We start from the raw sequence: 27,081 nt of genomic DNA on the forward strand, positions 1-27,081 counted from the left end.
CATCAAATATGCGTGACAATCCATTAAGTGATATATTCGCAGTGGAGCCCACTCGCATTTTAAATGGTCCGGTTTGGAAATAGTCTCGATTGGGGTTTGGTTTCGGTCTGGCTAATTGTTTGAATGTGTTGAATGTAATGCAGCATAAAACGAAAATAAACAGCTCCAGTGGGCCAGTTAGCTGTTCGCCGTTCGCCGTTCATCATGGGCGGATATACTACACTAACTATATACATACATAACACAGCCTGCGGGGCGAGTTCTATTTAATTTGCGCAATAGTCGGGCCCGAAAATCGAAATCGCAGCGAAAAACAGCAGCCACGGCGGCAATCCAGTAAACAATCAGAGAGAAAAAGGACCCTGAATGGAAATGAAAATGCTACTCAATCAGCAATAGTTGGCTTCCAGGACCAAGTCCACCTCCCCCCGCAATCAATAAAGGTAACACCCCATAATTTAATGCCCCAAATGTGTTGCGACTACATTTTGCGGTTGCTGGCCAAGGCAAAAAATACAAAGCCACCGTGGCCGCTCCATCAACATTTCCCCACCGCCGGCGGCCCAAATGCACTCTAATAATAAATCGCAGAAATAACCATTTTATTGCCAGCGCTTGCGGTTTTCCTATTCCAGGTGTACATAGGTATGGGTCCGGGGTTCCCAGGCCCACAAACACACCTGTCTGCGCAGTGCTGCCGCTCGATAGTCGCACTTTATGGCCAGCTGATAAGCATATTATTATTATTGCTACTATTACGCACCCACCCAACCAGTGCTGGCTTGAATTATTCCGTACGTGTGTGCGAGACCAAATAGTGGCCATATATCTGGAGCCTGGGTCTCGATGGCTATGGGAACTCTCATTGTTGTAAGCCCACGCAGTCAGCGCAAATGTGTCGAAGCGAAATTTATTACAGGCGACTCGTGCTACTGAAGCCAGATGAGTTCCGCCGGAAATTGGAGATGTGCGCGTGAGGCGGATTTTTGCTTTCTTCTATCAAGACGTCATTAGATCACACAGAAAGTCTTCTGTTTTAAAAACCATTCTGTATGAAACATCCATTCACTACTAGAGACATCTTTACATATTTCAAAGCATCAGAAGTACACATATTCTACCTCAAGTGCCATCGCTAGGACTGAGTGCTCCTGGCCATCTGTTAACTAATTCACATGCCAGGGCGGGAATGGCCCATGATTACATTTTACGTGCCATATGCATTGGCTAGTCGCAAACACTTGTATGACAAACACTGTATATACGTATATGTAACTTTCATGTGGCGAGTTGTCGATTATTTTGCACATTTTAGTTGCTATGTGAAATCACAATTCCCCAGCGAGTTGAAAAATGTTACTGGGATTTCTGTTGACAGTTTCGACTGCAAATTTTATGAATGTTCACTTTGGTTGATCCACTCCGCACGGAAGGGCCTTAAAACCATACATTCGCCTGCATCCGAAATGCGAGTTAAATTTGATTTGTATATTTCAAATGACAGAAATGGAATGAACAATGGATTTGAGGTTTCCAAAACAATGTACGTATTTAATATTGCCCACCTTTCATCCACGTCGCTCGAGTGTAGGCAACACTTCTTTAAACTCCCATTCCCTGTTTAAAGGCCACTTTACTTTTATATTCCACAACCAGCGAAATGTGACATTAAAAATCTCATAAAAACGTATTACTTAGCTAGCATTCTCTGACACAGTGCACTAGAAAAAATAGCTTGCTGTTTTGAGTAACATATGTCATCTGCGTATTAAATGATGTCTAAATATAATGTCTAGCTTATTATGAAGATTTGGTTACTTGGTCATTTACCCGCGTTAAATGAGGTCTCATATCCACTTCAGGTTTAGAAATATGTTTATTTCAGCCAAGATTCTTAAAGTGTATTCAAGTGTGAGTAGCAATCCTGCAACTGGCTTATTCCTCAACTTTTACCCAGCCAAAAATAAAAAATAAAGAGGAGAAGAAAAGCGGGCTCAGTGGGCCGGTAACTTTTGCCTTGTGGCAGCTGCAGCTACTTTTCCCTTCTGCCTGCCTGCCACTCGATGCGGCACGGCACACATCAAAAGTCTCCTGGCCTCTTTCGCCGGCAAGTTGGAAAAGCTGTCGCAGTGGCTAGAATCGACGCAGGTGTTATCATCGATACTGTTGACGATTGTTTCCTTTATACGAACTGGCACTTCAGCCAGCCACGCTTTTCCCACTCTCCCGCTCCGCCGCTCCCCCACTTTTCCGCATTTCCCGCTTTTCCTGCTGCCGCATTGCTACGAAACGTGGCGACTTTTGCCAATTGAAACGCCGAGTAGATGTTGCTCTAGCCTGGCTCCTCCGCTTTTTGCGGCGTTGTTTTGCTCGCGCTGCCTTTTTTAATTTGTCACTTGAATCAAAAGTTGCCAAAGTTGTCCCAGGCCGAAGCTGTGTAGCTCTGGGTTTTGGTTTGCTCTCCGCGTTGTTAGCCTGGTTTGTTTCACTGCTTCTTTGTTGCCGCTTCCTTTCTGCCACTTTAATTAAAGCCGAGGGCCGGAACTGCAGCATTAGGATACTGCCGGAGCTTTAACATTGTATTCGGCGCCAATGTTGCGCAAAGTTGTTTGTGATTAACGCAAGGGTTTGACCAGAAACTAAGGAACAAGAGATTAGACATAAAAAGGGAGCAGCAAACAATGAAATGCCCAGCAGAGGACTTTAATTGTTTTGAAACCAGGACCGGACAAGAGTGGCTAAATAAGTTAAAATGTTTTACACACACATTATTTAAATTATTTCTAAAAACACTTCTTTTACTTTAGCTCGATCTGAGCTGAAAATGATTCTGTTTAAATGTAGTCCGCCCAATTTCGTAATCACTAACCGCACACAGTATCCAGAGATACAGAGAATGTGCGAGAACAAAAGACCAGCCAGACACACATTGTAAATTAACCTAAATCACGCGTAAGCCGCTTGTCATACAGCGTTCTTAGGATTAAAAAATCGGGGAAGGACGCGGAACCGAGCATATCGGTGTACATGAATATATACAAGTATATCTATATCTATATCTATATCCTATAGGCACGCCTGCATGAATTCTATAATGTCCTCCACTCACTCTGCTGATTTTTCTGCCCCCTTCCAGATGATGTGCTATTCTCGCGGCGCGGCCGCATGGGACGCATTGTGAGTCCGCGTCACACGCTTCCGCCGAATACGACATGCACGTACCACTTTCACGGATATCCTGGTGACCTGATTTGGTTATCGTTCACCAGCTACAATCTGCAGATCCTGCAGCAGGCGATACACGACAACAATACGCTGGGACGGGTGAGTTGAGTCGAGTTTTGCTGAGCGTCTGTGCCAGCGCCACAAAGCGTTTAACCGAACGGAATTCGCGGGAGGGGTGTAGGTGCACTGAGAGAAACTGTAAATTAATGAGCAAGTAAGGTGCAGTGCAGCAGTCAATCGATTACGTTTTTGAGTGCAGTACACAACTATTCTTAAATACTTAACTAGGTTTAATAACATGTATATTTCTTCTTGAATACTTAAAGCACCCTCATGGAAAGCTGTCGTGAACATTCAAATTTATTTCATTTAATTGTAACATTCAATCTATACTCAATAATATTTGTCAAATACTTTGACAATCCAGCCCTTAGCCTGTCACTAAGTGTTAGCAGGAAATGAGACTTGTTTCATATGTATTTCAAATTTGTTTTCTTGAACAAAGTTATTGTATGTGCATCGAATCATTCTTTAATGCCAATAAGCATTTTGCTTCAGTGTGGGGATTTTGCTGCCGTTATAGTTAACCGTTTACATAAATGCATAAAATTAATGTCCTGGGGAGGGATGCAGGAGGATTGAGCTTGGGGAAAGCTGGGTGGATGTGGGCAGAAGTGGGTGGTGGCCGCTTGCATTGTCTCTTAAATGCACTGCGTCCAGCGCCAGCGGCGTCTCCTCCATTTGCCATTGTCTTGGGCTCCCATTCGCCCCACCCATATCTTCAGATCCCCTACATGTCTTGCTATTAGTGCCAGTCGGTCGACACTTTGTCTCTGCTGGCCAATTAAAAATGCAGCCATAGAAATACGTCGTATAAATGTATAATTAAGTGAAAGCTTACGCAACTCCTAACGAGACATTTTTGAGTCTGAAGTCTGCCCGCCAGCAAAGGCAACTGCGTCAAAATGCGGCACAGCCAACAAAAACAAGAGTCCATAATATCATCCTGCCATCTCTTTTTGCACTTGTCTCTCTGTCTCTTTCTGCGTGGCAGAGAAAACAAATTGATAAGAATAAGAAAGTTTCAGTGCATTAACGTCATGTAAACGCAAGGGCTATAAGTACATTTTACTATAGCCGCTACTGTGGAATCAAACTATATAATACTACAAAATTCTAGTACTCTGATTACGCGCAACTTAGGGGGCGTTTTTCTCAGTGCTCTCATCATACTGGTGTGTGCATTTTAAATGGTCGTTGTCGCCTGCCTAACGGCCCGTGAATTGTGTCAAGGTAGAATGTTGAGTTCGCCTGGACGAACTGCGCTTAATGTCGGGTCAGCGGGTCCTTAAAGGATGCAATGGTGGCCCCTGTGCCCAGATAACTGAATGGTCATTTGGGCTAGGCCACGCGAAAGTGCATTTGAGTTGCAGGCTGGAGATTCCGCGACGAGGAGCCCCGAATTATATTAAAGTGCGGTGATTTCTGCTCAAGGCAAGTGCAGTAGGAAAAGGGAAAACAGAAGAGAGTAATCATACATAATATATCTCTATAATTTATAAGTCATAGTCGCTGCAAGGAGTAGAAATAGTAAGCTATCTATATTGTTATAAAACCGTTAAAGTACTCATATTCAATATATTCATTTTATATGTTATCTTAAATATTTACATTTATACAGTTTCTGTTTTTAAAGCTCAATATTTTAATGCTGCTCAAAACTTTTTGTATTGCCCTTAACTTTTAAGGCCACATTCTCTAAGCGGAATCCGCTGTCAACTTAGAAAACTGTATGTCAAAGTGCTCGAAACTCCCCAACATTTCTGCCGAGTTCAATGGAGCAGAGATCTCAGAATTGAAATAATAGGAGCTGAAATAATGAAGTTGAAATGGAATGATATGGGGGACATGTCAACGCTTTGCGCGGTCTCATAAATGTCGTCGCATTACAAGTATTTCCAGCATTGCTCCACAGCCACTCCAATCATTCCCATTCGCATTCCGACTCCCACTTGCATTGTATTTTTTATTTCGGCGAGTTTTAACTTTGGTTCTTAATTTAAAAAGTTTGTTTTGCCTCGGTTTCTCTTCTGTGCCTGCGCTTGTATTTTTCATTTGTTTATTCATTCTTTTTTATTTTAGAAAATTCACATTCACTTGTTTGTGAGCTTGTCGTTATCCCCGCCCTCCCCCAGCCGCAAAAATGGTTTCGCCCACGTTCCAATGACTTCGCAGTACCTGCTGTTTTTGTTTGTGTCACTTTGCCTCGCTGTTACAAAATTCATGAACTGTTTTTGCCGATTCCATTCCCGTACTCCCACTCCCTCTCCCACTCCCACTCCCACCCCCGCCCACCGGAGTCGCCCGTTCTGTGTTTTATTTTACACATATTTCTGTCCTGTCACTTTTTATTGTACTCCCGTTTGTAGCCGCTTAAGAGGGGCGAGATGAATGCACTGGGAAAAACTGATGGCCTCTGAGTCCTTGGCAGGTTCCAGATTCAATAGTAATACAGGCACCATTACTATTACTATAATATACCTTTTTCTCGACAGAAATGCTATTTGAATGATAAAATATGAATTCAATTAATGAACCAAATTTACAAGTAATAATTACATTCGAGATTTCGGATCCGAACAAGTTTAACATCGTGCAGGATTATTTAAGCATAACAATATAGAATAGTTTTATTAAAGATCATATATAATTATCATCTCGACAATATGGAATACCACCTTTTCGTGTGTTATCTACTTATTTTTCTCGGTGTACGGTGGGCGGTGTGGCTGTGGAAGGTGTTGCTGCAAAGTTGTTTTGCTTTATTTCGCTGGCTGCCCCCTCGATATATTTTCCTTCTCGTTTTTTGTTTATTTGTGTGATGCTGGCAGCTTTTCATTTTTCGCAATTTAAAGTGTAGGTGAGGCAACTGCAATTGACACGGACAGAGGAGCATCCTGCGGGAGGCGTGGCCCAAAAACGGAAGACACAATTGTGTGGGTGTTGGCTGAGAGTTCAGTCACCATTTATCTGCTCTCTTTCCGTTTTTCCAATGGGTTTGGCCAAATTAATTGGCACCACAGTTTTACAAACGCTCGCTGAGTGTGTCTACCAAAAATAAATTAGGAGCCCCGGCTTCACGTGATATGCGTCTAGACAGAGAACGACCTTGAGAGTATGAAAAGTGGCTGGCAATTTATCTGATTACACGACAGCTGAGAAGTTTCCACAGCCCCTTCGTCTCTGGAAAATGCCTTGAAGAAATTGCGAAAGTAATCAAGGTGCAGCATGTGTAGCATACAAGTATTTGGCTGATGTGGTTTGCCTCCGGAATTTAATGAATTCGAAAGCGCAGCATTCTAGAAATTCATAAGAACATTTTACAAATATTTGTGACTTGTGTGAATTAATTAATATCCTAAATATAATAGTCTAACGCTGGGTCAAAACTACTCTACAACGCAAGTAAAATGAAAGTTGTGTTTTTTGGCAATAAAATGTGCAGCGTAAGTAAACCCACACTTATAATGCTTTTAAAGTCTCGTTAGTTGTTTTTATTTTACATTTCTCAGACTTTATTTTCAGGGATTAATTTACCAGAATTAAACGCACAAATGTTGCTGTTGCATCTCCAAGCAAATCAAGTAAATGAAGTGAACAGAGGCAGCGGCCTTAAACGGCTGTCAGTTAGTTTCTAGGCCGACACTTCGAGCCACTGACTTCGTCCGGCTCCGGAGTCTGTTACTCCAGTTCAGTTCAGTTTCTTCAGCCAAGCCACAGCTGTTTGCAACTGTCTTTTTCATTATTAACACAGTCAACAATAATCAGGGCCTAGGCGGAATGTAGCGGAGTGCCGAGCGGGGGAAAACATAAACATTGTCAGCCAGGAGGCGTCTAGGAAAAATATTTAATGCCTGCAAACAACAACAAGGAGGCTGCGAGGAATGCAAAGACTGCGACTACAACTACGAAGCCGACGAGTGTGGAGCCTTTCTACTAGGGACAGTGACAAACGACAAATAACTCACACTTGCAACTGTTTGAATATGACATGTCACATGCGGAGAACGAGCGGGAAAACTAACAAGGAAAAACAACACAGAGCCAAAGGGAAAGCGTGAGAAACGCGTGTGGTGAATGGCGCGACACACGCTCATATACTCAGAAAAAACACTAATAATATTCATTTGGGGAATTGGATATTAAGAACCCAAGTCATCCATTAAAAAAAAAATAACTTTAATACCTATTTAACAAGTAACATTGAACATGAAACATTAAACTTGCAACATTAAATTTGCAACATTGAATTTGCAACATTGAATTTGCAACATTAAATATGCAACATTGAATGTGCAACATTGAAAGTGCACAATGAATTTGCAAGTTTGAAACATGGGTAACATTCAACGCAAAACATTAAACATATCAAAAGTAATTTGGTATACATTGTAATTTACTTAATTTAATGTACATAATTAATGTACATAATTAATGTACATAATTAATGTACATAATTAAAGTAATGCAATAAAAATTTGGTCCACCAATACATCCAATTCCCAATCAGTTCTGACTTAATCCTTATGGGATAGCCGCTCTGACAGTTCATAGATCAGTTGACCGGAAGTTATGATGTGATAGTAAAGGTGGCGAAACATGGATGTTTCCAAACATCTGTTTGGAACATCTGTTTCAACAGTCTATATAAAAAAAGTACATATTGTATATGTAAAATCGACGTTTTCCGTTGTTTTTAAAAAATTAAAAAAAATTAAATTTAATAACAAATTAACAAACTTAAAGACATTCTAAAATCTTTTCACATGCTTTAAATTGAATGTTAATTCGAAACTTAAAAACAATGCGAGTTCTTTTCACAAGGTAATAGCAAATTAAACTTATAAGAGATCTGTTTCAACAGTCTATATAAAAAAAGTACATATTGTATATGTAAATTTGAGCATCTTAGGAACTGTCCTCGTTTCATAATGTCCGAAACGCTTCTTAAACAGGCCACCTTAAAGCGTCAAAGGCGGCAATAGCTTCTTGTGTTTTAAATCCATTTGCAAATGAGGAAACTTTCCACCTGATATTTTTTTTGTTGCTTTTTCAAAATCCCGAAGTAACTGGCACAGTTCATCCAAGGCATTAATCTCCTCTGCGGAGAAAGGCAAGGGAGCCTTTGGAATTCCCAGCAATACAGTCGACAGTGCTGTATTGTATTGTGAGTAAAATTCTCTCGATCATTAAAAACGCACTGTCCCACCGGGTTGGTACCTCTTGGATGAGTGAGATAGGGTCAGCGACGTTTTGGGCATCTTTGAATTTCGCCATAGCTTCGCTTCATAAGCGCAAGAATTGCTTTGCACTTATTTATTAAAACTTGGAGGTTTTCCATTTTTAATATATCCTTCACCAACAAGTTTATCGTGTGTGCAAAACACGGGAAATGTTTAATTTTCAAATGCTCACAGGGGTTTTTATACCCGTTTCTCGTAGAGTAAAAGGGTATACTAGATTCTTTGATAAGTATGTAACAGGCAGAAGGAAGCGTTTCCGACCATATAAAGTATATATATCCTTGATCAGGTTCAATAGCCGAGTCGATCTGGCCATGTCCGTCTGGCCTTGTCCGTCTGTCCGTCCGTATGAATGTCGAGATCTCAGGTTTAAGATTAAGCATACATTATCATTATAACTCGGTCAAGTTTTGGTTTCTTTGCCGAATCTGACGGGTACTGTGAATTTATATTAAGGTATTCACTAAACCCCGTAGATTCATTCACCGTGATATCCGCATTTAAATTTGGGTGAATCCTTTTAAGGGGGTCTGACAATTCCGTTGTATTTCCCGCGGTTTTTAATATTTTTCCACAGTGTGAATATATTGCTTTGCTTTTCTCAGAAGTTTATTTAAAGTGCTGCCAAACACTTGAACCCTCTCATTTCCTCTTTGGAGACGGACTCTCGTTGTTTTCCTTTGTTGAAACTAAAACATACAAAATATAAACCATACAATAAGTAAATGCTGCCTCAAGTCACATACATACATACATACATATGAAAACTACTTTAATTGCATTTACCACGGATGTATATGTGACTGCACATGCCATGTGCAAAATTACTTACGTTATAAAAATTTGTCCATTGCACATTGGGCCACCGAGCCAATTTTTCGACGAAAATTAAAGTTTTAAAGCTAGGTTCTTGAAATTTCGTACATATGATAGTGTCGATGCATAAAAAAACAGGTTTCAGGTTTCAGAACGATCTGACCACGCCTTCCCTAGCCGCCCATATGAGATAGGTTTCCTCTTATTCTTAATTGCACGGTAAATAATTATGCTTGCACTCGTTAAATTCAGCCAATGTTTTTAATTAATTTTTTTAACACATTACCTTAATATTAATAACTAAAAAATACACAATTCATTCAAAATGACCATAAATAAGTATTTTGCATTTAAAAATGTTCATAAAAGTCGTGTTCTACGTCAAGATCTATTGAAAACGGATTTTCAGAGTCAGAATCTGAATCACTATCACTATTGTTAGCATCAAAATTGGGAACATTGTTATTATTGTTCATGTTAAGTTAACAAAATTTAGCAAGTTTGGTGATTTCAAAAGTTCAACTGCTGGTAAGGGTAGTTTATTTTGCTGGCCCAATCTTTTTGTTAGATAGATGCTCGACACAAGAGGATCTGAGGAATCTATTGCTCTGTGGAAAACGTCTGCCATGTTGTTCTGCCGTGTACTCTTTCGAGCATGTAACCACCTAATGGAAGGATTGATGCTATTATTTGGTAGCCGTGCATTAACACTTTATGGACGGTTGCCGACATGGAAACCATGGATACAAGGACATATATCGAGTTATGGTTTTCTGGCAATATTTTTTAAATTGTGTTGGATCAATTGGTAGGTTACAAGAAAAACCAATTAAAATATTGCTAAAATATGCAATGAGGAGTTCATCAAGACCTAAAATTTCAGTTAGTAGCTTAGGTGGGCGTCCAACTCGTCTTGATGTAGACGGCTTTGGATTTGAAGACAACAATGAACTTTCTGTTATAGCCATGTTGGACGAAAGCCATTTGGTATGCTTTGTCTTAAATCTGGCCATATTTCTATTACAAATTGCCAAGTTCTTTTGTATGTAAAGGTGAAAACTTCTCACTTTGGTGTTGATTTCATCCTTTTTCTCCGTGCTTATGTCGAATTCTTTCAGATCATCATAAATCCAACTCGAAACGGAAGATGCGCAAAACAATCGTATGTTTTGTATGTAGATATCAAGCAGTTGCTCATAGGCGAACTCAACCACAGCCGTAATATTAAGGATTATACACATCGGAGCAAAAAAGATTTTTAAAATTAGATTATATTATTATTTGCACTATAATGACACATAATTACTTTTTGGCACAAAATTAGTTATACTCCACAAAGGATGGTTAGCAGGTTAGCTTTTTTCTACTTTTGGACAACACGAATTCTACATATTCTACATACCTTGGTCCTTCTTTTCCATAATTTTTGTGAAAATTGGTTAAACCACAAAAATTTTGGCACGCTCGCAAGTCAACAAAATTTTTCCTGATGATTGTCCAATGAGCCGGTCACCAGAAATAAATTGTTTCATCAATTGGTATCAAATCGCCCAAGCCATTGAAGCATACGCAACCCCAGAACATTACTGATCCCCCACCATGTGGTACCCGTTCGCACACCGGCCTAATTTTTTTACGAGCAGTCTTTGGCAACCTGCAGTAAATCTTTTTCTAAGATCCGTGGTATTCGAAAGAGCTTTCATCTGTCCATAACACTTGTTCCCAAAACGACTGCGGCTTGTTTAAATAGGACTTGGCAAATGACAACCGTTTGAACTTGTTTTTTGCTGAAATTGCTTGTATTGCTACATAAGTATGAAAATCGCCTTCTTTTAGCCGTCTTTCTACAGTTTTTCGACTAACTGATATTTCATGATGTTCTTCAAGCTCAATCGACACTGCTTTAGGTGCTTTATAACTTCACTTAGTTCGTGTGTTTTGCCCATATTTTACGAACACTGATTTTAAATAGTATTTTATTTTAATAAAGACAACAAAAGTAACCTAAAAAACCAAAGCACGTGTTTTGCACCGCAAGCGAATCAACGAAAATGAATATGAAAGGCAATGTCAAAATACTTTTGTCCACCCAAAAAATCAGAGGCTGGCGTACAAATAATATTATGTTCCGTTATCAATACAAGCTTTCGCTCTCTTAATGCCTTTGTTGTTGTCTCTCTCCCAAAATTAATTTGGTCTCATTTAAAAGTTAAAAGCGGTGGTTGATCTTTCATTGCGTTGTCAAAATACTTTTGTCCACGTTTGTAATACGGATAATGATACGTATAATAATAAATTTCATATATTAATATTAATGCCAGAACTTAGAACTCAGAGATTTTAAAGGCACTCGTTGAGTAATATGTTTTTCCGTCATCCGGCTTCGTGCGTCGCACACTACACATTGGTACTGAGCTACCCGGAGTTATCAAGTACCTCATGGCCAAGCGGTAAAGGCCCGTCATTGTTGCCTTGTGGCCTTTCCATACCTCGATTGGATTGCTTTCCCAAGCAGCATGAAGTCCCCCAAATCCTGAGAACTGTCGACATCAGAAATATGTAAAAGTTTAAATAATTAGTATGTGTATGTATTTCTAATTTTATGCAAAATTTTTAAGGTTATATATATATAAATATATATTATGTTAAACTGATTACAAGTTAATTGGTTATTACTTATTAATATTACTTATTATTATTATTAATATTATTATTAAGCAAAATTTTAGCTTGATGACATGCCCGTCATTCTTGGGCAGACATTGTGTTTTCAGTATTAATTTCAAACACCGCCTATTTCACCATCAATTTTTAAAATCTAGGATCTAGAAACGACGCTTTGACCAAGATTTTATTTTGGTGGAACGACTGAAATCTTTTATTCGAAATCCTCACAAGCGCCTCCTTGGCTCGCTTTCCGCCTTCTGTCTCCATGTTTAATTTTTGAATTTGATTCGATATCAAAGCTATTAAGGGAATCACTAAGCTAACAGTGACATACTGCTCACCACTTATCTGTTCCGCGGCTGCTTTAAAAGCTTGAAGGAGACTACATAAGTCCCTACATATCGTTTTTTCTAAAGAATTCAGCATTTCGGAAAGTCCCTTAACGTGTTCAGATTTATTAATAAAAAACTCTGAGACTTTGTTGGCTAGGTTGAGGAAAGCTTGCATCCTATCCACCCACAAGTTCCACCGGGAACGTTTTGAACTTCTTTTTTTCCCTTACGGAGAGCCCTCATCGGTTTGCGCCTTTCTCAATAGGTCCATCATGGCCGTTTAGCAGCGCACTTCAAATTATTGGCGCTGTCAGTAGTCAGAGTGGTCCACTTGAAACGATTAATACATAACTTTGAGCAGGCCTCTTCCAATAAAGTTGTAATATAATTACTGGTATGCGACTATATTGAACACAAAATGTTTGTTATAAAATGTTTCTTGATAAATAAATAAGAAACAAGTCACATATCGACAGAGCACAAGACAAGCACGACAAACAATGGACGACAAAACACATATAAAAAAAATATTTCAATTTAGACAAACTTGATCCATTCTTGAAGCTTTAAGGCATATCGAATTCAGCGACTCTTCATAAAGAAAGTGAGCTGTAACTGTGAAAAATGATCGACTCGAATTTGGAATCGTAACAGCATCGCAGGTGAACGCTTCGTCCTCCACAGAGCTCAAAATCTTAGTTAGTCCTCCTACATATCCAGTGTATTTTTCCTCAATCATTGTTGTGATCTGAAAATGGATTTAAATTTATGATGATCTATCATGTATGTATATGATCTATCAATATACATAAAACTTCTTCAATACTTGCCTTAGATCTGCAATCCTTCCTTCTCCACACACCGCCATGGCATGTTGTCTTTGCAAATCTTTGCATAAAGATACGTTTTTATATTGAAATTACAAACAGGCTTTAAACACACTGGCCTCGGTTAAAGTGAGGAGATTTTCGAAGTTTGTAGACAGCTAAGAATAAAAACAAGAGAGAACGCTATAGTCGAGTTCCCCGACTATCTGATACCCGTTACTCAGCTAGTGGAAGGGAGAAGGAGAGTCTTAAACACAATTTTTGGCGGTTTGTGGGCGTTATAGTGGGCGTGGCAGAAAGTTTTTTGGCAAATCGATAGAAATTTACAAGACTAATACAAAAACAAGAAAGAACGCTATAGTCGAGTTCCCCGACTATCTGATACCCGTTACTCAGCTAGTGAAAGTGCGAAGGAGAGTCTTCAACACTGACAGTTTTTGGCGGTTTGTGGGCGTTAAAGTGGGCGTGGCAAAAAGTTTTCTTGCAAGTCGATAGAAATTTACAAAAATGAAAAAATATCAAAACATTTTTCAAAAGTGTGGGCGTAGCAGCTTTGGGCGGCTTGAGGGCGTTAGAGTGGGCGTGGCAAAAAGTTTTTCGGTAAATCGATAGAAAATTACAAGACTAATACAAAAACAAGAAAGAACGCTATAGTCGAGTTCCCCGACTATCTGATACCCGTTACTCAGCTAGTGAAAGTGCGAAGGAGAGTCTTCAACACTGACAGTTTTTGGCGGTTTGTGGGCGTTAAAGTGGGCGTGGCAAAAAGTTTTCTTGCAAGTCGATAGAAATTTACAAAATTGATACAAAAATGACAAAATATCAAAACATTTTTCAAAAGTGTGGGCGTAGCAGCTTTGGGCGGCTTGAGGGCGTTAGAGTGGGCGTGGCAAAAAGTTTTTTGGCAAATCGATAGAAATTTAGACGACTAATACAAAAATGAAAAAATATCTAAACATTTTTCAAAAGTGTGGGCGTGGCAGCTTTGGGCGGTTTGTGGGCGTTAGAGTAGGCGTGGCAAAAAGTTTTTTTACAAATCGATAGAAATTTACAAGACCAATACAGAAATGAAAAAATATTTAAACATTTTTCAAAAGTGTGGGCGTGGCAGTTTTGTGCGGTTTGTGGGCGTTAGAGTGGGCGTGGCAGCATGATTCGACAAACTTGCGCTGCGTCTATGTCCCTGGAGTCTGTATGCCTAATCTCAACTTTCTAGCTTTTGTAGTTCCTGAGATCTCGACGTTCATACGGACAAACAGACGGACAGACGGACGGACGGACAGACGGACGGACAGACGGACATGGCCAAATCGACTCGGCTATTGATCCTGATCAAGAATATATATACTTTATATGGTCGGAAACGTTTCCTTCTGCCTGTTACATACTTTTCAACGAATCTAGTATACCCTTTTACTCTACGAGTAACGGCTATAATGAAAAAATTTCAAAACATTTTTCAAAAGTGTGGGCGTGGCAGTTTTGGGCGGTTTGTGGGCGTTAGAGTGGGCGTGGCAACATGAATCGACAAACTTGCGCTGCTTCTATGTCTCTGGAATCTGTATGCTTAATCTCAACTTTCTAGCTTTTGTAGTTCCTGAGATCTCGACGTTCATACGGACGGACAGACGGACATGGCCAGATCGACTCGGCTATTGATCCTGATCAAGAATATATATACTTTATATGGTCGGAAACGCTTCCTTCTGCCTGTTACCCTTTTACTCTACGAGTAACGGGTATAATAAATGTTGTGAGCAAAGTGTATGTACGCGTTTGTTGTTCGATTGTCAGTAGAATCGTCGATTTTCAGTGAAATTTTGAACTTTCTGAAATCTAAATATACGCAAACATATGTACATAAATATGCCATATGTACATACCTTCTTTTTCGCACATTTTACGAAAACATCGTAATGTTTATTTTTAAGGTGCGAGGACATGTTTGAAGGGTTTCCACTGGTTTTTATAATTCTTTCGCACAGTTTGCAATTTGCAGTCCCGTTTTTCATTTCTATGTAATTTGATTTGATATATAAATATATATATAAAAAAAAATCTAAAAATAAAATTGCAATACCGATATTTGGGCAAAAAATATATACATATATATCATTCAGAATATATCGATATAACATAAAATATAAAAATATCGATATATTGATATTTTGATATATTATCAACAACCCTACCAGGTATGTTCCACACCTAGGAGGTAGTTTTTATTTTTTATATTTATGTTCACGTGCGCCTTGATGCAGGCTATATATTTATTCTCAAAACATATTTTTTAATAATAATTTTTATTTATTTAATAAAAATAAAGTTATTCATATATACATAAGTCTCTTGTCTTCGCTATCCAAGATATGGGAAAGGCTGATTGCCAACAGACTAGGTGACTTTATTAAGGAGTTTGGATTTCGACAGGGACACAGCACTGTGGAGCAGGTTCACAGGTTGACTAAACACATACTACAGGCCTTTGAAGATTTGGAATACTGCATCGCTGTATTCATCGACATGCAGCAAGCATTTGACAGAGTCTGGTATATCGGCCTTCTTTGCAAAATTAAAAAGCTGCTTCCCGCAGCATACTATGGAGAAAGTTCATGGTCAGGGTCAGACACGATTCAAGTACCTCGCTAGTTTCTCTCAGTGCACTCTAAAATAATGTCAACAAAAGAATTAAACAATAACATATGTTTGCTTTCTTTCCCGCTATGCAATGGTCTTTCTGCAGAGCGATCTGCCACCGTGGATAACGCGCCTGAGGATGTGGGATAGCTATGGGACATATGTGCCCATGAAATCGACAAGTTCCACAACCGGCCAGCCGCCCCCACCACCCCCCGTGGCTTCCTCGGCGGACGGGGGCAAGCCCACCCTCTTGAACCAGAGCAACTACGGCAGCTACTACTACAGTGCCAGCAACCCGAAGCTGAATCGGAACCTGCGGGTGAACATCGACAACGCCTGGAATCCGGTGGACACCTACATCTACGGCCCCACGCAGTCGAGTGTTTTCAACCAGGAGAACAAGTACAGCGGCTACCAGGGAGGAGGTCCTGGCGGAGGATCAGCTGTACCCCCCGGCTCTGGTAAGCCCCTTTCCGGGGTCAAGGACAGCCTCAACTACATTTCCAGTGGCAAGTCCTCCAAGGAGGTCTCGGCAGCTGCGGTCGTCAGCTCGGATCGAAATAGCGCAGTGGCCCTGATGAGCACCAAGGGAAAGCGACGACTCATGCTGGAGATCTACGACTACGAAACTCCGAAGCTGTGCGATCACACGGCCATAGGAAGCGGAGTGAGCGGAAGTAGTGCCTTGATGGGGGGCAATAAACAGAGACCCTGCAGTCCGCTGGAGAGCTATGTGAGCACTGGACGAGATTTGGTAAGTAGATCAAAGAATACTGTTTCGGTTAATGCCAATAGATCGAGTAATGTGGTAAATGAATAATGTGTTATGCTTCAGAAGTGTTCGAAATACATATTCATAAGCTAATATTACTAACAGACATCTTTATCTATTAAATTGACATATTTATTCAGCCATTATAGAAAATGCTTAGAAAGGAGTACAACTTTAGCATTAAAAGGACCTTAAAGCACTTCGTGTTTCTCGGAATATACCCTCCTTAAATATGCTTTGAATATATAGACAGACAAAATAGATTTCACTTTTGGTATCCAGCTAAATTTCTTTTTTTTTCTAGAAGTCCTTTGAATTGACTTACTTCCGGTTGTCATTAGGTAGTAGATTATGATGTACGGATTATTCACTTAATAAAAAAAAATATATTAAAAAAAAAAATAATAATAAATAGGTAGTTGTGATGCCTAAGGGTAGTCAACACTTTATTCTCGCCAACGGCAGTCCAATCGTAACAGTAGCCTACCTTTGGGCTGTATTTGGCATCGTACGGAAGTCGGGAAAATTAGAACTTAACCGAAGGACTTTTCTAATTTGCCAGCTGCCACTGTTTGTTTTCTTTGTTTTGGCCGGGGCTTAAAAAAATAAAATAAAAATTAGGCAGTCGGGGAACACGACTTTGTGACTGCACCTTGGCTGCCGGGCGAGCACCGAGTGCCGAGTGCCCAATTTGGCACGCCCAAGGGCCCTTACAAATAAATAAAACGCAGCTGGAGAACTGAAGAGCTGCAAACTGGGAGCCGGAAGCTGGGAATTTTTTGGCAGAGCGCAGAGCGATTCGTGTTTGCTTTAAACTTGACAAAATTAATCAAATTAAACACTCGACTGCATCGCCAGACGTGCACAAATAACGAAGGAGCAGAGCGAATTTCCCAGGGGCAGGCGCCAAATTCAAATTCGACAAAGCCCGCACCCCCATCACACACACACGCACACAATACAAAGGCAAACAGGGGGCGGAAAGTGGGCGTTGGCGTGGCCGTGGGCGGAAAAGTGGGCGGCATTGACAGCATTGACGGCATGCACGGACAAACAGACAACCGCAATAAGCTTGCTTAGCCTTTTTGACGTCGCTCCCCGTTGACAAATATGAACTGCAAATATTGTGATGCCAAATTCCGCGCTCACAGTGCATTCATAAGGCACTTTTCGAAATATCCATAAGCTCCCTTAAATTAAATACATATGTGCACTTTGTGGCACTGTTAATATTAAGTAGATTCTAAAACTAAATTGAACATGGCACGGAAATTTATTTTAGCGGAATATTCATTGAAGCTAAATGTTATGCAAAATGTAGGACAAATCGGAATTAAATTTTCATTAGTACTTAGGCAAATAAACCGAGGCTGTTTTCACAGCCCTGCTTCCACACATCGACTTACAAAGCGTGTAAATACTTTATAAGCCTTAAAAAAATTAAAAGATGAAACAGAAACGTATTTCAGTTTGTTTCATTGTTATCTCATTCAAGACACAAATTTTTTACAGTATTCCAACTCTCTTTTTACCATTTTCCGCTTGCAGAAACTGGAGTTCCACACGCACACAGGCACCGCCTTATTCCCAGCACAGTTTGCTCTGAACTACGAGTTTGTGGACACGGAACAAGGTGGCGAGACCTGGGCGGGAAGACGTGGAGAAGATCCGGTGCCGCCACTCTGCTCAAGAATTTTCAAGAAGCGCAAGGGCAACATCCAGGTTCCCAGGAATGTGTTTCTTTACGGACGAGGTGGAGCCAAGAACATAACCTGCTTGTACCGCTTTGAGGCGGGTCCTTCGGAGAGGGTGAAACTGGTCCTGCATAACGTGTCCTTTGGAGAGGGTACAGCCTGTACCACTGACTCGGATCTGCATACAGGCAGACCCCGCTGCAATCAACTGGATCCCGAGGGCCGCATCACGGAGCTGCGACTGTTCGATGTTCCATTTAGGGACGTGAAAATCCAATTGGGCTGCTTCTGCGATAACTCCAGTGCCTTGTACAGCAACGCACCGCTCATTTTCGTTTCACATTCGAGGATTATGGAGCTCTCCTTCACGGTCACAAGATTAAATATATCGGAGGACTTTGCGGATGTCTTCTTCTCGGCTTCCTACGAATTCAAGAGACAACCGGACTGCAGGAAGCAGTTGAAACTTAAAGGAGCAGGTGGGGAGGATGAACTCAAGTACCCCTTAAAGACGCAGGACGCCAGTTGCGAAGGCCTGGCCTGGTACATCGAAGCCCAATCGGCCGAGAGGTCGCTCTTCGTTCAGACCTGGGGCGCCTATCTGCCCGTGGATCCCACCTCCGAGGATGCCATGCGGTGTCACACCAAAAACCGCCTCATGATATACTCCGGACGACCTCTGCGACCCATGAGGGTGGTGTGCCCGGCCCAAAGTGGTCCGCGTCCAATGTCGCTGCACATCTTCTCCGAGGACTGGACCAATGGACAGCCCTTGTTCATGAACAAGTAAGTGGAAATAGCTTGCTTACTTTGACCAAACATTTTAAATAAATTCCTTTTTGAATATGTATTTAATTTTAAAAAATATAAAAATATGCTATATGTTTCTGCAGTTTATACAATGGTTTTCGTTTAGTTTTTATTCGTACCCATGTATTTTCAATTTTACAAAAGACCTAACTAATAACCTTAGGAAACCAACAACGGTTGATCCTATTGAAAAAGGTCGTGGAAAATAATTCTGAGTCGTCAATACCTAGCTTTATTTGTTTGCCAGTCGAGGAGACTGAAATATTTACAATTTCACGCTCTGTTGTCGCCCAGCAAGTCTGCCCGACCAATTACCCACTCCCTAGGGCAAATTCAAAAGTATTCCAAGAACAAATAGAGACGGAACAAGACATGAAAACATTCATGCCTAATGACGCATGGACTCCTTGCCATTATGAGGAGCATATGAGTTAGTCCATTCGAGCAACTGAACACTACACAAAAAGCCTCTTAGGTCGAGTATTTTGGGAATTTTTCACTCAAAATTAATTGCATTTTAATAGTTGCTAATATTTCAAAAACTTGTGCGCCTTTTTGCACCGGTAGCAGACTTCTCAAGCTCGCCGTCCTGCTCCGCAAAGCTCCATCAAAAAGTCCTGCTTAAAAATGCAATAACAGGAAATGGCTACGACGGCTACAAAATACAGGAAATTGAGCGCAAAGAAATATGCTATATGAGAGATGAAAAAATGAAAACGCAAACGAGACGAAGTCCAGGCAAACAAACATGGCCGTCAGACATGAGCATATGTATACAGCTGCGGTTAACTAGCTAGGAGACTTAAATTCAAAATAAATGTTTTCAAAAGTGCCCGATTTTATTTATTTATTTAAGATAAAAAGTTATATTTAGTTTAGTTGGTTGGAAATGAAGTACTTTCAGAAAGGCCTTTTAAACTTTCAGGCAGAGAAGTTATTGTGTTTATGGATACTGAGGGAAAATGGGAAAATGTAGCAAAACTGGTATTAAGAATAAAAATAAAGTAAATAAAAGTACAAAGCTAATATATTTTGTACCAACTTTCCCAAATAATTAAACTTGACTGAACGTTTTCAAAAAATGATTATTATTTTTGAAAAGCCACTAGAAAAGTCACCCCTGCTGTGCTCCTGAAGCATGCAAAACGAGCATGAAGCGAAGACAGGTGGAAAGGTGGCGCTACGGGTAAGAGCATTTTGCCCGCTGGAACTTGGCCGTATGTGCTCCGGCAATTTATGTCCAAGGTGCGTGCCACCGAAATGAACCGGTGAACCTGGACGTTACGCTCGTTTCTTGGGGGGAAAGTCCTGCAATTGACCAACCTGTGTCCCTTTTGCTGGTTCTGCGCTTAACGTGTTGCCATTAAATTTTATGGTCAACTTTTCCTCCCTTTGTCCGTGTTTGCATTTTGCTCAATTTTGTCGCCGCAGAACATAAAAAAGGGAGTCAGTATGGGCGGAAAAAGAAGCGAAGGAATATTGCACTGTGGACGACATGTGAAAACATATTTTTATGGGACCCCAAAGGGTAATAGGACATTGCACGGGATATCCTAGCTGGCTAATGAGTGTGTTGAGCCTTTTTAGATAATTAATTGAGAGCTTTTCAAATCATCTGTGAATTATGTTGAAATGTTGAAGTGTGATTGCACTGAAGAGTAGTAATGCAAAGAGATTGAAGTCAAATTGAGATAACATCATAATAAATCCAAGATAATTGAAATATCCTTTCAAGATAGTTATAATTTGTAGGTATTTGTAGGTATAATTTGTAATTCCACATTCGGGAATATTTGTTTCATTGGCTTGAAGTGAAACCAATTGTGCCGCACTTCATTCAACGAAACTTTGACGGCTAACTCGCTTAATGCGCAACTTGAAAGTTGCGAGTAATTAGTGGCACTTGAGCAACTACTAGGCTGTGGAGATACGAAATGGGAGAGTGAGATAGGTCATATCCAGATACATAGCTGGAAAGCTATGTAGAGCTCGGCAGTCAGGAGGGAAAATTCAGGGGAGTCGTTTGCCAACCGACTTAAGCAACATCACCTCTTTTATGGCATCTCTTTAAATCACGCATTTTGAATATTCATCATATATTAATAATATCCAATTATGAGGTTTAAAAAATTTTAAAAATATTTTGAAAACATCCCATGTGGATTTCTTATTTTTGTAGTTTTATGAAAGGTATCTTGTTTGATGCAACCTTTTGAGCAGAGTGATCTAACAAGCTCCTTTTCCCATATCCCTTTCCAGACCAATCAGCCTGGTGCTGGAGCCAATCCTGAAGGAGCCCGGCGACATCTCCTTCACGTGGCTCGAGATCCACCGGACCAAGAACGCGCTGCTGCAGCAGTTGGACCTGCATGTGAACGCGAGCGTGACCACAGGCATGGGCTCCCAGACCTCCTCCCAGTCCGCAGCGGGCTCCAACACGGGTATTGGGGGGCTGGGCTCCAGTGGGTCGGGATCTGCAGCCAACGCCGGCGGCTCTGCAGGCGGAGCAACGGCTAACGAGACGTTGAACGAGTTCGGCTTCTTTCCCAAGGAGTCCGACTGCGAATACAAATGTCCTGAAATTGATGCATGCATTGCGGCCAGCTTGTGGTGCGATGGTAAGTACAGATTGCCGCTCGAGGCCACAGGCCATTTCTCAGGGAGTTGCCGAATGGGTTTTCGCATGGATCCACTGAATGCAAAGCAGTGCATAGAAGTCGACGTGGCCAAGAAACTTTCGTGCGTTTATCAAATTGGGTCAATGGGCAACTACTTAAAATAAGTGTTGCAATGTAAGGAACGTGAATTATTGAATATAAGGAAACTTAGTTTACAAAATTTACCAAATTCAATAATACACTAATAATATTATTCGTAGGTAAATTAATATCGCATAAAAGCTAACAATCGGCATAAACGCTTAGCCAAACAGGCCCTCCTCTTACTTAGGTATGCCTGGTCTCAAGGATTCTACTCTTGCAAGTTTTATATCCCTAAGAGAAGGCCTGGATTGCTGTCTTGTCCTGGAGTCCTGCACTGTTAGTACGTGATTTGGCGCACAGCCTTGTGCTCTGAGCTATCCATTTGCAGCGTGCCGCCGGCAGAAGCAACCAAAAATTTCACTTGTGGCTGGCTGTCTGTTAATTTCGAAGCGGGCTGTCCACGTCCTTGTAATCAGGCAAAGTTTCTGACTGCTGCACCAGGCTGCACTGCACCACTCCTGCTGGTTGTCGGTTGCTAGTTGTTAGTTGCTTCGTTGGTCGGTTGCCGTTGTCGTTGTCGGCGGTTGCTGGTTGCTGGTTGCTGGTTGTTGGCGAATGTTGGCCGACTGGCGGGATGGCTGGTTGTTGGACAAACCCGCAGCAGCAAAGCACCGAAATGTCTTGCAGGAAAAGTTTGTTCCAGTCCGGCACCAGGCCAACACAAAATGGCCGCAACAGCTGGAGCGGACTTATTTTCAATGCACTTGGGAGATGAAGGGCGGAAAAAATATATGGAATGTTGGAAAGTGTATAGACTAGGTAATACCGTATTAGAAGGAGTCCGCAGTTTCTTCTGAGTTTTCCTTGACTTGACGATACTGATTAATAATTCCTTTGTAATAAATTAGTGCATTAAAGAATATTGTGATATAAAAGTGTAAAATTGCATTGATTTTCCTGCACTCTACTCTAACTCTGGAAGTCGTACAGACTCTTTAAAACTTACGCTTGGGGAAAAAAATACAAAAAATACAAAGGCTAGCCTGGGCTTTGCCTTTTAGCTTCAATTATTTATGGGCAGCCAGGCGCGTCTGAATCTGGAGCTGGTTAACCGCAAATCCAGGGCATTAAACAAGCTTTCGGACCCCAAGGGCCACTCGAGTGACACTGCATTCAATTTGTAACCCTAGAATAGGCCACCCAGCTGCGCTGCTCCCCCAAAACCCCAATCTGCCTTCAATTTTTCAATCAGCGCCTGTGCCTCTATCTTGGATACTGAATCTTTTTTTACACTGAAAAAGGATACTTTTCAGCTATTCTTTTCACCATATCGATTGCAAACTAAATAGTATATGAAAAAATGAAATGATTCTAAGGAAAGAAACATCTCCCTGAACAGCGCAACTAAAACATCTAAAATATGTTTTAACCTACTTGTATGAGAAAAAGAATTGTTTCAAGAAGAGTTTTTTAGACTAGCTTAGAAGGTAAGGTATTTTCTAAAAGTGTCCTGTAATCTCTCCTTTTCAGGCCACCACAACTGTCCCAGCGGGTTCGACGAGTCGGAGGAGGAGTGCGGCACCGCTCGCAAGCTGCTGGAACTGCCGGGCGGAGTTTTCGCCGCTCTCGGATGCATTGCAGCAGCCCTGACCGCCTGCCTGATATTCTGCATGTTCGGGCTGATGAGGAAGCGGAAAAAGTCGGTGGTGCAGAAGGGCGCCGGAGTGGGCGGCATGGGCGGAATGGGCGTGGGCGGGATGGGCGTGGGCATCGGGTTCATGAACGGAGCCAGCAACGGCAACGTGTCAGCCGCCAGCATCGGAACCCTGAAGAAGGACTTCAAGAAGGAGGCGCTGTACATCGATCCAGCCTCCTGACACGGACTACAGCCGGTCGAATATATCCACGTGGACCGGGAAACCACCGTGTGATATGTTGCCGCCGGCTGTGGCATTCCCTATGATCATGTGGAGCTTTCCATGGAGCTGGCCTGACCGATGGATCAGTCCGCTGACCCCGTTCACAATCTGGCCTGGAGATTTTAAAGATACAGAGTCGTTGCCTCGAGGTATGAGAACACTAAATGAAACTACATTTTAAGCCGATAACTTTTTCTAAACGCTTCTGGGAGGAACAAAATGCGCATTAGCGAAGTTGTGGGTATGAAGTCAAAAGGCAAATAGTATTATTGAGTTAATTTAGTTTGTATATATTATTTCATTTTTAATCCAAATAATTCAAAAAGCATTGAAGGAGTCAGGACTGGGCACTGTAAGAACTTATTTAAGGTATCGAAAACTTCGCAGAAATGGTTTTTAAGTTTTAACTTTAACTAAATTCGAAAACATCGATTTTTTTTTCCATTATTAGAATCTTTCAATATTAGAAAATTTCCTTTTGAATTAAAACTAAAAATCTTTATATTGCACACATCAGAGGTTTCCAAATTAAAATCAAAAAAGTAAATTCCAATTAAAATGAAAATTCGAATCATACGATTTATGCATAAAACGATAAAATCACAGGCGTATAAAAACTGAAATTATTGAAAGGAATTTGTTTATCGACATATGGTAGCCAGTCTTGCCCTTTACCAAATTGTTTCCATTCGATTAAAAAAGTGAACAACTCTTTATTTCATAAGACTACATACGCAAGCAAAAAGAGGAAGTAAAACTATTGTAATTAGGTACCTTTAAACCAGTTAGATCAGCTAGAGAGCAACAATTCGTGGGCGGTTCGTAGATGACTTCGACATATTTACCACATAGCACATAGCACCCACTAAAGGAAGTAATCCAATGACATTTAGCAACTAAATGGAAGATCATGAATTACAATGAAATTGTACAGAAGAGCAACTCAAAGAGCAGATCCCTAAGTGTAGGGCCAATCTGGCATTATTTTTAAGAGATTAGACTAGGCATAAAACTGTTAGCAGCATTTGGAAAGGAGTTGGGGAAGGTCGATGGTAATCTCTACAGTGTTGTGATCTAAGGCATGCACATACTGAACTATGTTTAAACACTATGATTAAAGTCGAAGCATTTACATGATGAGTACTCACAACCGCAGGCGTATATTGTATAGGTACTAGCTAAATAGTCAACTAAGAGGTCAGCACTCTTCTGTTATTATCGTACAGCACAAACACATAAGCAAAGGACATCACCTAGTGGTTTATTATACACAAGTCGATACAGAGAGTTAATTAAATGCAATTGTTATTAATGAATTAAGTAGAGCTCCAGCCCAGAGATATGTTCACTGCACCTATTCGAAAGAACTGCCAAAGGATTATACAACAAAACAATCAATGTAAATATTTCTGTCGTGCAATTACTTGTTTTACGTCAGCATTTATGTTCGTAATTTGAACACAAGCCGATTCCCTTAAGTAGCTGTGCAGTGAGTATATTCCTAAAGTTAATAGACTTTGTAAAAACTACAAGCAAAGAATAATAATAAACTGTATGCAAAACTACCATTTAGGACACGGCTCATAACCCATATAAACAATCAAACTTTTGGCAGTTGCAGTAGGATTAAGCAAACAACACAAACAACACCAAGAAGAAGCGAAAAAAGGACGTTGGTACTTTATTTTATAGACACTGAACTAGGGCAAAAATTATAAAACTGAATACTGAGAGCAAAGCAAATACTGGCTGCAATGGGAATTTTAAAAATTTAAAAACCTCTGCCAATGCAGGCAAAATCCACATCCATAAAAACCCATTAAAATTTCAACTCCAATAAAACTTTGCCGAAAACCAAGTGTATAAAAAATATATGATTTAGCCATCATAAAAAGTAAATGGAAATATATACATAAATTAAATCAAATATTTTCGGTTGGCATTTTTTGATAGCAAATAACCTAAATATTTATAGCTAAAAAGAAAGAAAAATTAACAAAACGCACTTTGTACAATTTAATAAAAAACGAGGAGCTATTATTTCCCGACACACAGCATAGCATACACATAGGATATTTTACACACATTCGAATAAGAAATAAAATAATACCGAAACATATATGAGAACGAAAAGTATTAAATTAATTAAAAAAGGCGCATAGGCCAAAAATGCATTTTTACTGCCGCCAATTGAGGACAAAACAAAAAACTAAAACACGGCTGGCAGGGCATTTAAATAGGTAGCTTTAAGCCTAGCTGAAAATGCTGTTACTACTTCGTTGGCCACCATTGTCACACAACCATCTCACAAAAACTCACATCTCAGTCATCAGTTCGGTTCAGTTCCTTCTCTCAACCAAACCAAACTATGGAAATTTCTGTGCCAACTGTGTTTAAAGTAGAATTCAAAGATAAAATACGAGTAAGAAGAGAGCGGGTAGAGAAATTGAATTATGACCGCACACATAAAACATTGCATATAATTTATTTGAATTGTTCAAAAACAAATGAAATGTAGACGAAACGAAAAGAAACTGTGCGCGATGGTAAATAATAATATAATACAGACAGCTGTGTAAATAGTCAAAATGCGTACAGTCTACGCATATTTAATTGAAAACACAAAAAGTGACCCAATGAGGCGGAGTTTGGAAAAGGAGATAATGTCTTATGTTCAATTTCTGACTTCACCCGACTTTTCTTTCATTTTCTTTTTCATATCTTTTCTTTTCATTTCTTTTCATTTATTTTCTTTTCGCCGTTTGATAGAGTAAGTTTCACTTGTATGATAAATAAAACTAAACCAAATATTTATATAGAGATATTATACGTATATGAAAAGGAAACCTTAAGTTAATGACGCACTGAATCAAATAGATGAAACGAGTATTTAAAACCAAGACAATTGAAACCAAAAGGAACTTTAAGCAAAAATAAAATCGAAGAAAAAATGAAACCGAAACAGAGCACCTCTCACTATTAGCCAAAATTGCAGCAGTGGGTGGTTGGGCGTTTGACATTTTGGGGGGAATGGGCTGTTTGGAATGGGGTGGGTGGAATGCCAGCTGTTCTGTTTGACGCTTGGGGGAAAACCGTTGGCCAAACTAAGGCGAACTCAAATCGTGTCCAAATAGCTGGCAGTCAAGTAGGCCACAGATTTTGATTGCCCGCATCCGGGCAGCAATCGGTGGACATCGGGGGACATCGGTGGACATCCTCGAAAATTCGGAACATCGAGCGAGATGCTGTTAAAGCCAAGCCGGCAGCTCCAGGCGTGTGTTCTCACCGGTCGGAACTCGGATTGGCCGTGGGATCGGGTTTTTGGTATGGGCTATCCATGTCGAGGCGGGCGCTCAGTGAACCCGCATAAAACA

The 27,081-nt window shown here is 40.5% G+C and overlaps 1 protein-coding gene across 5 annotated transcripts in view; it reads left to right on the top strand.

The window, feature by feature from the left end:
- The window catches only part of LOC120448841, a 76,476-nt gene extending 50,472 nt beyond the window's left edge, over positions 1-26,004 (top strand). For 2 of the 5 annotated variants that reach the window (XM_039631043.2, XM_039631042.2), the window contains exons 10-14: positions 3,137-3,324; positions 15,914-16,564; positions 18,131-19,062; positions 21,346-21,704; positions 23,319-26,004. In XM_039631043.2, coding sequence (XP_039486977.1) covers positions 3,137-3,324; positions 15,914-16,564; positions 18,131-19,062; positions 21,346-21,704; positions 23,319-23,665 — 2,477 coding nt within the window. In that variant the 3' untranslated portion in view covers positions 23,666-26,004. Of the gene's footprint in view, positions 1-3,136; positions 3,325-15,913; positions 16,565-18,130; positions 19,063-21,345; positions 21,965-22,035; positions 22,617-23,318 lie in introns of those variants that run through there. The other 3 variants (XM_039631045.2, XM_039631044.2, XR_005616149.2) reach the window with 2 other exon arrangements.
- Positions 26,005-27,081: the final 1,077 nt, after the last annotated feature.

This window comes from Drosophila santomea, chromosome 3L (assembly GCF_016746245.2).
Source record: "Drosophila santomea strain STO CAGO 1482 chromosome 3L, Prin_Dsan_1.1, whole genome shotgun sequence".
Classification (NCBI taxonomy): Eukaryota; Metazoa; Arthropoda; class Insecta; order Diptera; family Drosophilidae; genus Drosophila; species Drosophila santomea.